The sequence below is a fragment of the Misgurnus anguillicaudatus genome, chromosome 12 (assembly GCF_027580225.2).
Source record: "Misgurnus anguillicaudatus chromosome 12, ASM2758022v2, whole genome shotgun sequence".
Lineage (NCBI taxonomy): Eukaryota > Metazoa > Chordata > Actinopteri > Cypriniformes > Cobitidae > Misgurnus > Misgurnus anguillicaudatus.
Window position 1 is genome coordinate 16,954,500 of NC_073348.2, and position 16,728 is coordinate 16,971,227.

At 39.5% G+C, this 16,728-nt stretch overlaps 1 protein-coding gene across 1 annotated transcript in view; it reads left to right on the forward strand.

Annotated features, from left to right (window-relative positions):
• LOC129447327 (uncharacterized) overlaps positions 1 to 16,728 on the forward strand; it is a 63,442-nt gene that overhangs the window by 35,738 nt on the left and 10,976 nt on the right. The window contains 1 exon segment of the mRNA XM_073873695.1: positions 2,432 to 2,565. Within this exon segment, the coding sequence (XP_073729796.1) occupies positions 2,432 to 2,565 (134 nt within the window).

The following is a 16,728-nucleotide window of genomic DNA, read 5'->3' on the forward strand; positions in this document are numbered from 1 at the left end:
AGGGTTTTAATAAGGGTTTGAATAGAAACCTTTCCGGTAAGTCTCATTCGCTTACAGTCCGACTTTTGAACTTTTTTCATTATTATTTATTCGCGTATAACACACTGACAAATAATATGTATTACCTGATAAAAAAATATTTGCGTCGTGACAAGTTGCCACCAGCTCGCAAGAATGTCCTGAAAAAAATGCATATAATAGCTAGTTTAATCTCAACCGGCCGCTCTTTCTCTTCCAGCGCATCCGCGATCATAACTGTCATTAGATTTTGAACATACTTCTAAAACACAATCAATCAAATAATTGCAGAGGTTTGACTTCATGAATCATTTGCAAATTTACCTCGTAAATCAAGCAGGCTTTTAGAAACCACTAAAAAATATGATAAAATAAACTCTTTTACTGCAGTAATAATTTAACTATTACACTTTTAACGTAGATTTTAAAGGAATCTACTGTTCTGTTCTGTTACTTGAACTTGGGGCTCGAGCCCGACCTAATTGGTTCGACATGCCTTCGAGAACAGCAAGTCAAGTTCGTTTACCGTTAATTATTAAGACTAAATGGGCAGGTAAATTCATTAAAAAATGAAAGTAATCCGCCAAAATATGGTTTTACATGTCTATTAAAATAAAGCCATTATTAATTTTCCTAACGCATAGTTCTTTGATCTTTACCTCCTTTTAAAAATAAATTTGGCAAAGGAGGATTTTCAGCAATTAGTTTGAACAGCAATTCCGCAACCAACTATGGTTTCGGTTTATGTTGGTTAGAAATTTGAGTGAGAGGCTTTGTCCTATTTAATTTATTATTTATATTTCATTATTTTTTCTGTGACATTTTTTCTCTGCTAACAATACAATGTTAAAATAATATTTATATTGGCACGAACACAATTTTTGTATAACATTTATAATTGTTATAGGCTACTTCATCTCTCTTTTTTCGTTAGAGACATTGAATTTGAGATTCTGGGAACGAGATCTAACGTTAAGTTTTGCGGACCCGTCAGGTCGGGAAATAAAGCGGGTGAACACAGAGTTTAAGCGGTTTACTGAATAGAACCTTGTCGGAGCTGGACAAAAAGCGGAGACCTCCTTAAACCTTGGGTGTGTATGTGTGTGTCCCGGATAAATATTAATAAAAAAAGGAATACAGTTCAAAAGTCGGACTGTAAGAATCTTTCATGAGAGCATAAATGCCTGTAATATGTTACCACTAATAGTACTTGATCTGTTTAAAATGATTTCATTTATATATTATGCCTATAAAGGTGTTAATTAAAAAAATGGTCTAATCCAGTAACTAATTTTTTATCTGAGCACACAATCAGAAAACCCGTGGTGGTTAATTTTTTCATTTTTGATACACAGACCCATAACCATGTTTTTAGCCATTTTTAATGCTGTCTTTCGTATTTTAAATAGGAAATAAAGACAAAAGATCTTGACAAAAGATCAGATAGCCTATACTAGGCTAATTCAAAATAAGACGTAAGTGTGCCAACAGCAGTTGGCCCGCCATCTACTGGCTAAAAAAATATTGGCCCACGGCCAAAGTTACTTGCCGTTACATTAGCTAAAGCTAACTTACCCAGTCACGCCTCGCAGCCCTAGAGAACCTGCAGAACGAAGAAGATCCTTACCTTTACAGTAGCTAAAGCTAACTTACCCTGTCACGCCTCGCAGCCCTAGGGAACCTGCAGAACGAAGAAGATCCTTACCTTTACAGTAGCTAAAGCTAACTTATCCAGTAACGCCTCGCAGCCCTAGAGAACCTGCAGAAACGAAGATGATACTTACCTTTGCATTAGCTAAAGCTAACATACCCAGTCATGCCTCGCAGCCCTAGAGAACCTGCAGAACTAAGAAGATACTTACCATTACATTAGCTAAAGCTAACTTACCCAGTCACGCCTCACACCCTAGAGAACCTGCAGAACGAAGAAGATTCTTACCTTTACCGTAGCAAAAGCTAACTGACCCAGTCATGCCTCACACCCTAGAGAACCTGCAGAACGAAGAAGATTCTTACCTTTACCGTAGCAAAAGCTAACTGACCCAGTCACGCCTCGCAGCCCTAGAGAACCTGCAGAACGAAGAAGATACTTACCTTTACATTAGCTAAAGCTAACTTACCCAGTCACACCTTGCAGCCCTAGAGAACCTGAAGAAACGAAGAAGATACTTACCTTTACATTAGCTAAAGCTAACTTACCCAGTAACGCCTCGCAGTGCTAGAGAACCTGCAGAACGAAGAAAGTACTTACTTTTACCTTAGTCGAAGCTAACTTACCCAGTAACGCCTCACAGCCCTAGAGAAACCACAAAGCAAGGACGATACTTACCTAGCATGGACCTAGGCATCCAGGGCGAAGGCGCAGAGAGGACTGTCCAACGGAGAACTTATTTGTGTTTTATTCTGCCCTCAGGAGGACCAAGGCACGCCACGGGAAGTCTTACACACGCAGGAGGTGGGCCGTGGACGAATGAGCTTCGCCGGGCCCTTGGCCTGTGGTTCTTGTCCCCGCACAGAAGGCTTCTCCCCTCCAACATCCTTGGCCCTGTAATACTCCCCCTGAGGGCGAGAAGCGAGATTTTTAGATTCCCTTTCCCCTTTCCCCATTTTGGTTTTAACTAATTTAAATAAAGTTGATTGTTTTAAAAGTACTTATTTCTTGTTGTTTGGTCATTGGGGTGCTTTTGGAACCTCCTCGAGGTGGAACATGGGAAGGAGCGAGACGCACACAGTCGGTGGTCTGCTCCTTTCCGTGACATTTGGACAGCTCTTTGGTCTTGGCCATGTTAGTAGTTGGATTCTTACTGATTGTATGGGGTGGACAGGTGTCTTTATACAGCTAACGACCTCAAACAGGTGCATCTAATTTAGGATAATAAATGAAGTGGAGGTGGACATTTTAAAGGCAGACTAAGGCTATGTTTACACGTGGACGGCTATTTTCATAAACGGACATTTCAACCTCTCCGGTTTCAAAAATAATATCGTGCACACATGTCAGTTTTCACAAAAAAAATTTATTTACACGTACCCGTGCATATATGCCGTCAAGAGAAGCTCAAGCCCACGTAGGGGCGGCAGTGGTTGAGTGGTTCATGTAGGTTGTCAACCGGAAGGTTGGTGGTTCAATCCCCGGCTCCACCGGACCAAGTGTCGAGGTGTCCTTGAGCAAGACACCTAACCCCAGCTGCTCCCGACGAGCTGGATGGCGCCTTGCATGGCTGACATCGCCGTCGGTGTATGAATGTGTGAGTGAATGGGTGAATGTGAGGCAAAATTGTAAAGCGCTTTGGATGGCCATAGGTCTGTTAAAAGCGCTATATAAATGCAGTCCATTTATTTTACGTAAGCCAATCACCGGCAGTGCTGGTGGTGACGCGAACTGGTTCTTCATGTTGGAGGGAGGAGTTGGTGCAGTAGGTGATCGATGACGTCAAAGTACAGCGAGAGCGAGGAATCACACGTAGAGGTCTAATTTCGAATCGCTCTCGCGGTACTTTGACATCATCCGTCTGTCGGTTCCTGCAGCGCCACGTGAAGTCAAACACGCGTAAAATTGCTGACCTCCGAGCACTCGTCTCTGCTCCTCGTAATGGAGCAGCTGTATTTGCAAATACAAACACACGAAACAAGTTTGCACGAACATAAATGTGATCATGGTAGCGTTCAGGGTAGCAGTCACATGTAAACATAGGTCGCACTTTTGATGTAGGTGCGAGCTCTGGCGCATACTCTGTGACGTTGCCTGCTTAAGCATCCGTTTGTCTCAGTTTACATGCAACTGTGCAACCGAAGACTCTGGCCGGAGTTTTTAGAAACAATCAGTTTCAGTGGCGAGTTCTCCGTTTGCGTGTAAACGAGGGGCACAAACGAAGGTAAATCTCTCAGTTTTTAAAAATAACCATGTACGTGTAAACGGGGCCTAACAGGTCTTTGAGGGTCAGAATTCTAGCTGATAGACAGGTGTTCAAATACTTATTTGCAGCTGTATCATACAAATAAATAGTTAAAAAACATATATTGTGATTTCTGGATTTTTTGTATAATGTCTCTCACGGTGGACATGCAGCTGCGGTGACGGTTTCAGACCGCTCCGTGGTTTCTGGGTGGGAGAACTTGCAAAATTACAGGGTGTTCAAATAATAATTTTCCTCATTGTAAATACACATATGGATAGATTGTATCATTACAACTGTCAGTGATTACCAGGAACAGGCTGGTTGACAACCAAGAAGAGTTTGGAGAGTTCTGGAGAGACAAATGGCAGCTCGGGAAGACTGCATCTGGGGCGGAATGGGCTATAACCCCTAGCCGCAGTCTCTGTGAGGAGGAACCCAAATCTAGCTACAGATCAATTTAATGAACAACACCCCAAGGGAGGAATGAGATCCCCAGTTGGACGGATTTAAGGTTATCAACCATTAGCAACAGGAAAATTAATATGAGTGCAGTTGGATCCATCAGTCATGGATGAAATGTCTGGAGCAACGGCAAGCACCACAATGCACAGGCCTAGTGCCTGGTGATTCAAAGGAGGAACAGGGGCCGGAAGCACCCCATAGAGCCCAGAGCCTCCAAGTGGTGCAAACTGTCCCTCCAGTCATGCAGCCTGAGAAAAGGAGGATCATGTAAAACAGCCGAGTGACGATGTGGATAAGGTGCTGGAAGGTGGGGTGCAGAGGCTTTGCAGGGCAGCACCTATACAGGGCCTACACGGCACTCGGCATCTCCAGTGAGAGAAGAAGAGGGGCTATCTGCAATAGCACAGAGGCTACAGAAAAGGCTTCAAGGTGGCTCTGGATCAATAGATCTGGGGCCTAATGTACAAAGCCTTGCATTGAATTCATAATAAAACATTGCTTAAGGAAAAAGCTGTAATGGTGCGTACGCACCAATAAAATTAGATGTATGAATCTCTGCGTATGCAGGATTACACGTACATTCTCATTGTACATCCCAATTATTCTGAAATTGAGCTATTGATTCAAGCTATTTCACGAAGTATAAAGTAAAAGGGGTGGGGAAATGTGCTGAAGAAAGAAAATAAAGATAAAACATCAATCTGATTATGATCAGATTAAGAATAAAAGCACAAAACGTTTTTACAACTTTTCATAATGTTGTATTTTGGTTGTAATTAGGTAATGCTGCAGCACAACATAAAAACCACACCCTAAAAACATTGTAAAAATATCTAATTGGTACATTTTCTTTAAGCGGTCAATCAACGTAATGTTGGAAAAAGACGTTTAAAGAACGTCATGACCATTCCAAAATACAACCAGTGTATACATTGGTTTAAATGTATCTCATCTTTATTAAGAGTAATTTGTTGTATAATCAGGCACGTCTGGATTGGTAATCGGGCATGCCGGACATTTTCTTGGTAGGCTGACATACATTTAAACCAAGGTAACATAAACACCTGGTTGTATGTTCATGATGTTTTTTAAATGTCTTATTCCTTGGTGTTACGTCCGTGTAGGTGTGTATTTGTTGTTGTGTCTCTCTCTCTCTCTCTCTCTCTCTCTCTCTCTCTCTCTCTCTCTCTCTCTCTGCTGTCTCTCTCTCCAGATCCACCCAGTTTCCCGGTTGGACTATCTACATGTCAATCATTCCAGATTATATATGACGTCACATCACGCTCCACCAATCTCCATTCTCCCACAGTTTTAAAAACGACGCCAGTTCAAACGACCGTCAGTCATTGCGGCTCACTTACTGTATTTACTGTACAATTACTATACACCCTTCTATTACTGTGTACTGTCTGTTTTGCTTGTAACATTTACCCTGCCTGTGTATGTCAGTTCATTCTTGTTTTCGTTATCTCATTTACCCGTTGTTTTGTCCTGAATGTTCTGCCGTTTCGTTTCCCCATGCCGGGGAAAGGCGAACAGGCAGGGCCGCATTAACACTGTGAGGGGCCCCTGGGCTTTACCCTTTTGTGTGGCCCTTCATCCACCAGAATTGCAGCCTACATTCACAGAATCTTTATAATCACCCTGCTGAAAAAACTGAATCAAACCAGCATGGGAATTATGCTGGTCCATGCTGGTTTAGCTGGTGGTCACCAGCATACCAGCACCAAAACACAACATAGCCTATGCTGTGTCTTGCTGGTATGACCAGCATGGGATGCTGGTGCTAATGCTGGTTTGGTGCTGGTTTAGCTGGTGCTTATGCTGGTTTGGTGCTGGTTTAGCTGGTGTTCACTAGCAAACCAGCACCAAAACACAACATATGCTGGTGTTGCTGGTATGCTGTTTTTTTCAGCAGGGCACTAAGTGCAAGTTGTCAGGCTTTTATTTTGCTGGAATAAATGCAATAACAAAATATTAAAACCATATCAGAATGCCCACAATATACACAAATATCACTGCATAACATATGCACATAGTCCTAGCTAGGGGTGACCCGAATAGTCTAAAATTCGATGCTTTGACAGGAGAAGCCTGATTCGACTACTGCACAGTCAATCGTTGAAGATGTGTTATAAAATGAGGATCATTTCATTTTGGCTGTATAAGAGTGCACATTTTCTGATTTCACATTTAACAGCTTTCTCCCAATATAAAAAATATACAGCCTATTATGATAATACTAAGTAAATAATATGTGAAAAAGTCTGTTAATAGCCTAAATCCCGTGACAGGGCTACACGTCCATATCCAGAAACCATTGCAAAGTCTATTTGTTTCTGCAATTAAAAAGACAAAACAGGCAATTCTATACTTTCGTTATTTTAAAATTTATTTTAGTATGTCTTTGTTTTAATTTATAGATTATTTAGTGTTATCTGATTAAACTATTTGTGGCTTGTGTTTTATTCCCCTGCACATTTAGGCATTTTGCACCCATGTTCTGCACCTTATTGATTCTGACTTCATTTTGTTTTTATTTTTTATTAATTATAAAAGGTAAATTCTGATCTAATTTAAGTTCTGTAAGTTTTGGATTGCTTTCCGTTGTGTCGATGTTATGCTGTTGCATGCTGTCACATTTAATTTAGCCAAACGCGATAGGTGTTCTGCGTGATCATATTTAGGCGTTCATCAAACTAAACATCAAAAAACAGATTTTTTCGACAAGTATACGTTTTAAAATGTATTTAAAAAGGTTGCTTAACTTGTCAAAAGTTGAGATACAAAACAGGTAAGCCGTTTATTTATTTATTTTATTTCGGCGATGACGCAGAATATAAATATCTCTACCGAATCTGACACAATTGTCTCTCTTGTGATTTAATATTACTAGGGTCGGTGTTAACTTTCAAATGATAGAAAAGAGATTCCTGAAACAAATGTTATAAGAATCAGTGTTTCAAGTGAATACAGAGATGATCAAAGTGAAAGTAAGCAATCAGATATTTCTGTGCAAAATAATAAAGAATAGTGTTTATAAAATCATTAATTTCAGTGTTTTCTGGTTATAAATGAACCGTTTAAGGAATTGTATATAAAGCGTGTCTTTTATCATTTACAGTAACAAATTGTATGTAATTTCTCGTCTTTTATTTCCTTGCCACGCTAAATCTCAAAATGAAATAAGATGTTTTGCTAAATCCATTGTAAAGCAGTGAGCGTCTGCTTTCTCCAGTACAGCAGGAGGCGCTGCAGCTCTTTAGTCCGCCGATAAACTCACTAAAGAAAGAGCTTGCGTGTGATGTGTTTGCGTATCCTCAGTGTTTTTCTCTCTTGCGTGTTTCATTGAGTGTAAACAGATTTATTTATTTATTTGAGTGTTTAGAAGTTGATGATGAGATGTGCTGTAAATGAGTATGAACTGATCTGTCCATGCTGGATATATTGATGATTTCATCACAGAAATCTCTCAGCTGAAGAAAGAGGTGGCGTTACTGAAGACAAAGCTGAGGTCACGAGGAGGAGAGATTTAGCAATGAAACGAGAGGTTTGTACAGCTTAAACATCATTTACCTGAATCACTCATGTAACGTTCAGCCCTATCGGTTGAGTTACAAATGGTTTAAAATGGGGTTAGATTTACTCTGTGTGAGATTAAAAAAAAGTTAAAACGAACTTAAAGTTAAACCTAAAACAACACATTAAAACTCTCAAGACTGTTAAAAGAAAGGCATACAAAAACTAAAACAATCTAAAAGTCCAAGTCTGCTAAAAGCCCAAATGTGCAAAGTGTCCTTCTGTGTGTATATAACCTACAAATGAAGAAAGTGATATCCAAAGTCAATAAAACGTATCTCCACAGACCATGCAGCAACCGTTTGTTTTAGCTATAGCAAAAGCTAAAATGTGCTCTAGGTTTTTATTATTAAAGAGAATTCAATTTACATAAGACCAAGGTAGACCGTCAAAATAACAATACAATGAACAGTAAACATACATAAAGCCAGGGGGGAGGTAAATCAAGAATTACACGCATATATTAAAATATTCACACATATTGCACATGATTTACTTTCTTATTACTTTAGAAAAAAATAAAGGTTTATCTTTACAATATTTACATTTATGAATATAAGATTTTGCATAAATTAAAATAAAGTTATTGATAAAATATAATTTCCTTTTATTGAAGGAAATCTTTGTAATGCCAAATAAAACATTTTCTAAATGTAGAGCAAAGGTGAGGTCAATATGTAAAATTATAAATCTAGATAAATCTTTTTTTTTTTAAATGTAGTTCTGAATGTAGGTTCAGGAGGAGCCTAAACATTCAGGCCTGTCAATCATCATCATCATCATGGGCGTATATAAGGCAGCCTATCAGGCCTCTGCGCTCAGCTGCAATTTTGTCCAGCATTTGGCCCTCCCGTTTCCGGAATCACGTCTCCACACAAGTGTGGTATTTAAGTGGTATTTTAAATTCCACTGCAGTAGCAGTATATTTTAGTTCCTTCTCTCACTACCGCAGTAGTGATGTCAGGGGCTGTGCACACTTTTTGTATGCAGTTCGTATGTTCTTTAACATGACAACACTGTTTGACAACGGTCATAAACCCGCCTCCCCCATCTTATTTAATGGGACTTGAGACCAACTAAACAATTGAATTACACTTCAATTATCTTTTTTCTGAAGCTGGTTTCTGTCATTTTCTGTAGTTGTTATAACGCTGATGTAAATTCAAGTGTTTGATTTTAAAATAAGTTTGTTTTTAATTAGTTATTTAATGGTATAAAAGCGGTGGTGTCACGTCATGATTGACAGCTGTGATACGCGCATTCTGCGAGGGCGGGGTTTTGATTTCGCGGCTTTACTCCTTGCCCACTACTGCGCATGACTGGTCCAGAAATCGCTACTGTGCAGACTTAAGACCAGAGTATGTGAGCGGAGTGGAGTGGAAAGAATTTGCGCTCCGCGCTGAAAGCATTTCATAATAACTTCGCTCAAGCTCCGCTCTGGATGTACAATAGTCCGCTCCTCCTTTTTTCTGTGTTGGTGGTTTAGGTTGTTAAAGCTGTATTAATACCAACCTTTAGATTTTCTTTCCAAGTGTAAGCAGAAAACTTGTGTTTTCTTGACATGTGCCTTTTAATATTACACAAGGAATCTTTTGATGTTGTAATCACCTCCCCGCAATCGCGTTCTTCTTTGTCATCATTACCTTTTAAAATACATTTGTATTTTCCCCCCTTGCACTGTAGTATTTCAGAAACTCTTTATTCTGTCTTTCTTTAACTGTGCTTATTAATAACTTATGAATTCATCCATCATATAATAGGGCTGCTCGATTATGAGAAAAATCATAATCCTGATTGTTTTGATAAAAATCTTAATCTCGATTATTTAACACGATTACTTAAATGACTGTAAAAACATGCATTTATACATGGGCTTGACATTAACTTTTTTGCTCACCAACCAAAATGGCTAGTTGTTTTCCAAAGTTACTAGCCACTCAGCATTTTCACAGGCCACAATTTTGTTGCTGGTAAAATACATTTTATATGATTAAACTTGACTTTGGCATCCTAAAATGACTTTAATTCGAGCAAATTTACTTGGTTTAGCTAAATTAGATGCAGAATGAATTTCAAATGCAGTCTGACCACCCAAATTAGGGCAACATTTATTAGCTGGTATATACCAGGTATATCAGTATAGATCATATCATATATTTAGGTGCATAAAAACAGTCCAGTAAGGCATTAATAGATTTACATAGAATGAATAGGCCTATATTAAAAGTGGAGCAGGGCTGTAGAAGATTAACTGAAAAGATAAACACAAAACCCCTCGACAACCACTTTAAATATTTATTAACAACAGCAGTCAAGAAATATACATGAATTTTACTTTCAACTTGTTTATGCAGATTGTATTTTATATGCTTGATCATGTTTTCTGTTAAAAGTGATTTAAGACTTTTAATGACTTACTGTCGAGAGGGCATTATTGTTGCCCAAAGTAGCTTACATTAAAATGATGCGCGAAGTTCGAACCTCTCAGCTGGCGGGTTTCCTTTGATTTTGTGTGCATTCAGGTATGCGCTGAATTTCTCTCTGCTCTTGCCCTGAGAATGTGCACGCAATATATATCTCTCTAATCACTTCCATGCAATTGTTTTGTCTTTCCCGAAGTGTGTATGCGCTCAGACTGCGTCATCTTGTGCATTCGCTAATCCATCACCTCTGGCGCGCTCTCTGGGAGGTGGCGCTTTGGTCCGCAACGCTCCGCTGTCTTTGTGTGTTGCGCTCGGTGCAGGGTCAGGGAGTGCTCATGGGAGTTGTAGTTTCCCAGTGTCGAATTGCGCATTGGTTATCATTTTGCATAACTTTTAAGAAAACTACAAAAATGTATATTCAACCAGACAAAGTGGCTAGTGAGATTGTCTTACCCGCCGCAGCCGAAATCTACCCGCATTTGGCGGGTGTTAATGTCAAGCCCTGCATACATTCAATGCATTGTTTAGTGTTGCTGCAGAAGGCTACACGTGTCAAAGCAGTAGTGTTTAAGTGCCAGCAGAACGCGATTCACGTTTTAAACACGATTGCTTGAAATGCATATAACTTTAAACAGATGCCTGAGCGCGCAGCTCTCTGCACGTGTGAGAGAGAGAGAGAGAGAGAGAGAGAGAGAGAGAGACAGAGATCGGCGCCACGATCCAGCTGATAATATTTTAAACGTGAGTGATAGTTTGCCTCCGCTCGCTTGAAAAGCATAAAACTGAACTAATACATGAGGATTTCTACTTTGTGTGCGAGGCGCAGCTACTTATGACGCGCTGGATTAATGACTCAAAACGAAATAACAGAAATGCGGCACACTAATCGATCTCCCTTGATTATCTTGTTTTTGCAATCGAAATGTGCAAAAATCGAAATTGAAATCAAAAAACGATTAATTGCACAGCCCTATCATATAATGCAAAGGCAGAAATCGCGAAGGGGTCAGTAAAATATAATTAAAAACTTAAATAATAAATAACACATGATATTATATTAGTGTTTGTGTAGTTAAAGGTGACATAGAATGATTGAACGGAGTATTTATCCATGTTCTGTGATGTGACATGTAGACAATTTTTTTTTGTTTGGGTCTGTAATGCCTTAGAAGCTTCCTAAAAACCTCTCTCAAAAACCTCTATTAGGGTGGGGGATTTTAAACAAGTGGTTTTGCTCCTATTTGGCTCCCCCTACTGGCTTAACTTGCAATCTCATTTCTGATTGACTGACTTTGCTGCCACTCAAAAAATGTAGCCAGTTATTTTAAAGTGAAAGGGCAGTTAGATGCCTGTGATGTCATAAGCATCAGTTTTTCAGATTGGGCTGTTTTCTGGCTGACATTTCTAAAAGAGGAATTTCTATGAGACTGAGATGTTTAGCATGTTTGGCACTTTTTGTATGTTTGTGAATGTGGGTAGACTACCTTTATTCAACAAAGACAAGGTAAAAATGTTTTTTCATTCTCTGTCCCCTTTAAACAATACAAAACAAATGCAATTGGGGCCAAAATATGTTAAGAAACATTTTCAGTGCCCCTCCCTTGTCTCACTGTGTTTTTGGTTCTTGCTCGTGACTGAGTGATAGTGGAGCTTTTTCGGAGCGAGAGAAAATCACGACGCTCCGACATTCAAAAAATCTGCTCCTCGCTCCTGGCAAAATCACGCCACTCCACTCCTCGCTCTGCTCCCACTCCGCACTGCTCGCATACTCTGCTCAAGACTAGGGTTGGGTACTAGTGATGCTCCGGTCGGCGTTTTTTCCAACCCGCGGGTCCCGCTTTTATGAAATATTTGGCCCGCCCCAACCCGCACCGCAACACTGTATCAATTTTTACAACCCGCACTGCCCCGCGCCCGCGACCATTAAAATAGACATACTTGGCATTTGTAATGTAAATAAAAAGAGGCTTTATTTCAGCCTAAGAGTGCTTGGAAACAGCCATTAGATTACATCGCCCTGTAAACTGGCAACAACATACACCAATGAGCCATAGAAACCAGCATGGTCATATTAATATAGAGATAGGATAATGATAAACCAGGGGTGTCCAATACATTGATCGCAAAGGCAATGCCGGTAGATCGCACATAAGTTAACTGTGTATTCTCATGCTGCTCCACGGGAAAATTGGCATTATGACTAATTGTGAAACACTTAAGTCTTTTTGAGTTGCTGTGCCTTTCTTCTCATATGTGTTTTTCTAAATCTTATGCCTGCCCGCTGCAGCTCAGTCATGTAAACTTCCGAAATTAACAAGCATGCAATCGCATCGCATTCTTGCTTTCATGCACGAGATGAAGCACGCGAGATCGAGCGAACGAGGGAGAGAGAAAGAGAGAGAGGCAGCGTTGTGCTGATATATGCTTTTGATACTATTGTAATTTTCTTTCAAGTTTGTTTCACTAAATCTCCGCTATTTTAAACAGTACTCGACATGTGCTCCAGGATTTTTTTAACTCCTCAAGAAAATAGAGTAATGGTGACATCCCTAAATCCAATGTAGAGATATATGCAGTATAGTCCACGCATTTAAAGTGTTTTTAACATGTAGAACTTGTCGGCTTTATCATTTTAAAAGTAGATCACTACACAAAAAAGCAGCATATTATCTATTCACAAATTCCCTACCTTAATCCTGCAGATCGTCTTCCATCTTTTAATTCTCCATTTGTTTTGTTGTTGTGGCTGGCAGCCAGCGGGAGCTACTTGGTGCTTCCGTGACGTTAAAGGTTAAAAATAAGCGGCCCGTAAACGTTTACATCAATAATCAAACGAATATACAATTAAGTAAATAAAAATCTTTCTGCGGGTTGAATTATGTTATATCTTTGACAGAAGACTTGCGCTGTACGCGCAGACTTCCGCCACTTAATATGTTCGTGTGGAAACACGAAAATTTACCTATGTTCCGCACACAAAAGATTGCATTCGGCCATTCGGTGCACATGTGCACCGTGCCGAAAGCCCTGTACCAAAACGGTTCGGTACAAATACACGTACCGTTACACCCCTACTCAAGACCCAATATGTCAACACCGTATCGGGACACTGGCGGCTTCACTTTTCACCAATGGAAGAGAGCGAACGAGCATCGTCCATCTTTTTTACAGTCTATGCTGCATACACGATAGGACGGTCTCCGCAGACGCGCTAACTGTTGCACTTTTCTTTGAACCGACAGGGGGCGACCTGAGCAATTGAGTTCAAAAAACCAACACAAAGCTAAGGATAGAAAAAGTCGTTCGTCGGAACAACCCTATTGTTGTAACACAAAAACTTGACACATAAATATAAGATCATGAACAAAACAACAATCTCATAAATATGTCTTTATTAAACTTTCATTTCATTTACGTTTTTACGTAAACAATGCAGAAAGCTGTTTGTAATTATTTCCTCATCCAGTGGTACATTCTATACAAATATAAGACAATAGCCTATTTCGTGTTTTAAATGGCAAGTTTCTATACTTTATAGTAAAATAGTATATTAAATAGTATATGCATTGTATTGCATGGATCAATCAAAGAGATATGTTACAGGCTTGCCTGCTGAGACAGACTCGCCTCGAGGTCAGATCAGTTAAGTATTATTTAAAACGCTGATCTTTTGGCCGCTTTGTTGTGACCTCTACCGCAATAGGGATCTCAGTTCGCATTTATCCGATTATCATCATCACTTTTCTCTCCGTTACAGAAGCGATTTCATCGCCACTTGCACTACCGCAGGAAGCCAGCCCACTTTCATCAACAGGCCCACCTAATAAGCATATAATGTTTATTCGTCAACTATATTGCCTCGTCATTGCTTTCAGTATAATTTCACAGTTCAGGACTCAACGCAAATAATTTTTTATACTGGCCTAGTCGGTCCAGTGGTTCAGGTTTTCATTTGCCCTTAGAGATGTTCCGATGCCATTTTTTTTCCCCGATTCTGAGTCCTGGGCTCAGGGTATCGGCTGATACCGATTACCGATCCAATACCTAGGTGTGTATCTGTATAACAACTGTACATACTACTAGCCCTTTATGAATGGATATAACTATTTTATGGTGTGCGTTAATGCAGCCGTCAATAGTCGATGTAATTGACAATGAACGTAATCGACGATGAACGTAATCGACGACGAAAATTTGTCGACAGCAATTTTTTTTAGTCGAGGAGTCGCATATTTATTTTTTTCCCGTCTCAAACGGCCCCTGTAATTCTGTCTCCCTTCTCAAATGGCTCAGTGTTATTCACCTCCACACCTGTGCGTGCCCTGCTGGTTAATCTGCTATGCTATCATCTTTCTTCCCTCTCCCCCTGCCTTAACTGCTTTAATTTAGAAAAAATGGCAGTGGCAGGTGAGTCTATGGAATTAGGAGTCTGGAAGCTTCCAAAAAGTATTAAATAGGCACGAGATCTCGTGAGATTAAATGTGTTTCGCGAGATTAAATGTGTCTCGCGAGATTTCTTTTGGAGGTGAAATGCTGGCCGTTTCTCAAATAAAAGACTGCATCCTTCGGAGGTTGCATTTTTAAACCGGATTTACTTCATAAAGACTGTCTTATTAGAGACTATTAACAATTATAAAGTTTACTAATTATTTAGTTAATCGCAAATTGTTGTAATATGCTCACGACTTGCGAATGTAATGCTCAGATAATTAACTGAAATAACGTATGCAGCCTGCATATGCGACCTCCGGAGGATGCAGCTTTCTGTTTGAACCTTTTGAAGTGCATGCTTTATATTCTGTCTTTTACTGCGTTTGCTTTTTTGTTTGGGTTTCCAATAATGTTCGTTTGGGAACTCGTGTGAAGTCTGAGACACGTTGTGTGTTTGTCTGTTGATCAGTGTCAGATGTGAAGTCTCAGCAGATTAAACCCTCACACAGAGTTTACATGATTTAATGTCTGCATGTTCTTGCTCAAAAAATGACAGTGGCTGTATCATTTTTTTGTGTAAAGAAATGGACATATATTAAATATTCAAATGGATTTAAACATTGTTTGGCTAAAAATAAGCGTTTTTCTCAGTCTAAAGTGAAAGTGAAGACAGCGTCCGTGAGACAAGTCCTCTATCGCCCCCTGCAGGTATTTGTTATAATACATACATAATGCTCCTTATAGGCCACAAAATGTTGTTTAATGTTACTTGGTTTTAATACTTTATTTGAACCAATTATTATTGCATCTTCATTATTATGTAATTTTAAATGCTACTGCTCACTTGGGTCTATTTTTATTACCCCAAAATAACAAATTACTTCATTATCAGTTAGCAAAATAATTGTTAGGGCCAGTCCTTGATTAGTTAAAACATTTAAAAATAATGTGATTTCAGTTTCTTATTCATTTATTTTATCATTGAGGGTTTCTTAAAAAGTGTAAAAATATCATCTCGTTCTCGTGAACCCAATCTCGTGTTTCGTCTTGTCTCGTGGATTAAGTGTCTCGTCACACCCCTAGTATTAAAGTATTTTAAGCCAAGTTGTCATAAAAGTGTGGTCTGTTGCACTGTGCCAAACTTCTCTGGCTTATCACGGGAGCACAACGACAATGCACAAGCATCTCAAATAAAATGACTTGGGAGTTGTTGACGATGCACCCACAGAGAAGAATAGGACCACGTAAGTAACTGTTATATTATTAATGAAACTCTACTGTTTATTAACTCTTGAGAAGTACAATGCGGTAAGCGTGTGCAAATGTTCTGTAGTCTGTGTAACAACAACAACAACAGTGTATTCTCTTATATTTCTGAATTTGCACCGAATTGTCTGCGCTAAATCACTCACATTTAAAATAAAAAAATGGCTCAGAACACAACAACAATTGAGAAGAGGAACAGCAGTAAAGCTACAATGTAAATGTATGGTGATTTTGACAACGTTGCATATCTAAATCAGGATTTTAGCAGCGGTTAAAGGACCAGCTGGTTGGATAAAACACTAGGTGTAATAGGTCGTGTTTAGTCACTATTTTATAGGCTACTTGTTTTATGTCTGACAACAGAACAGATAATATGTAAACTAGCATTGTCTCAGGTTTTGAACAGCGCAGAGATGCTGGATTGTTTACGTTAATTACTTCTTTTCACATCAGAGATGCGGGTTGACTCTCTCTCTCTCTCTCTCTCTCTCTCTCTCTCTCTCTCTCTCTCTGTGTGTGTGTGTGTGTGTGTGTGTGTGTGTGTGTGGTGACGTGGTATGTAGGTGCACGCGGATCTCAGGGTCCACTCTTCCAACACAAACAGCAGACAGAAATAAGAGGGATTATAGGCGTGTCGTTATATTTGCGCT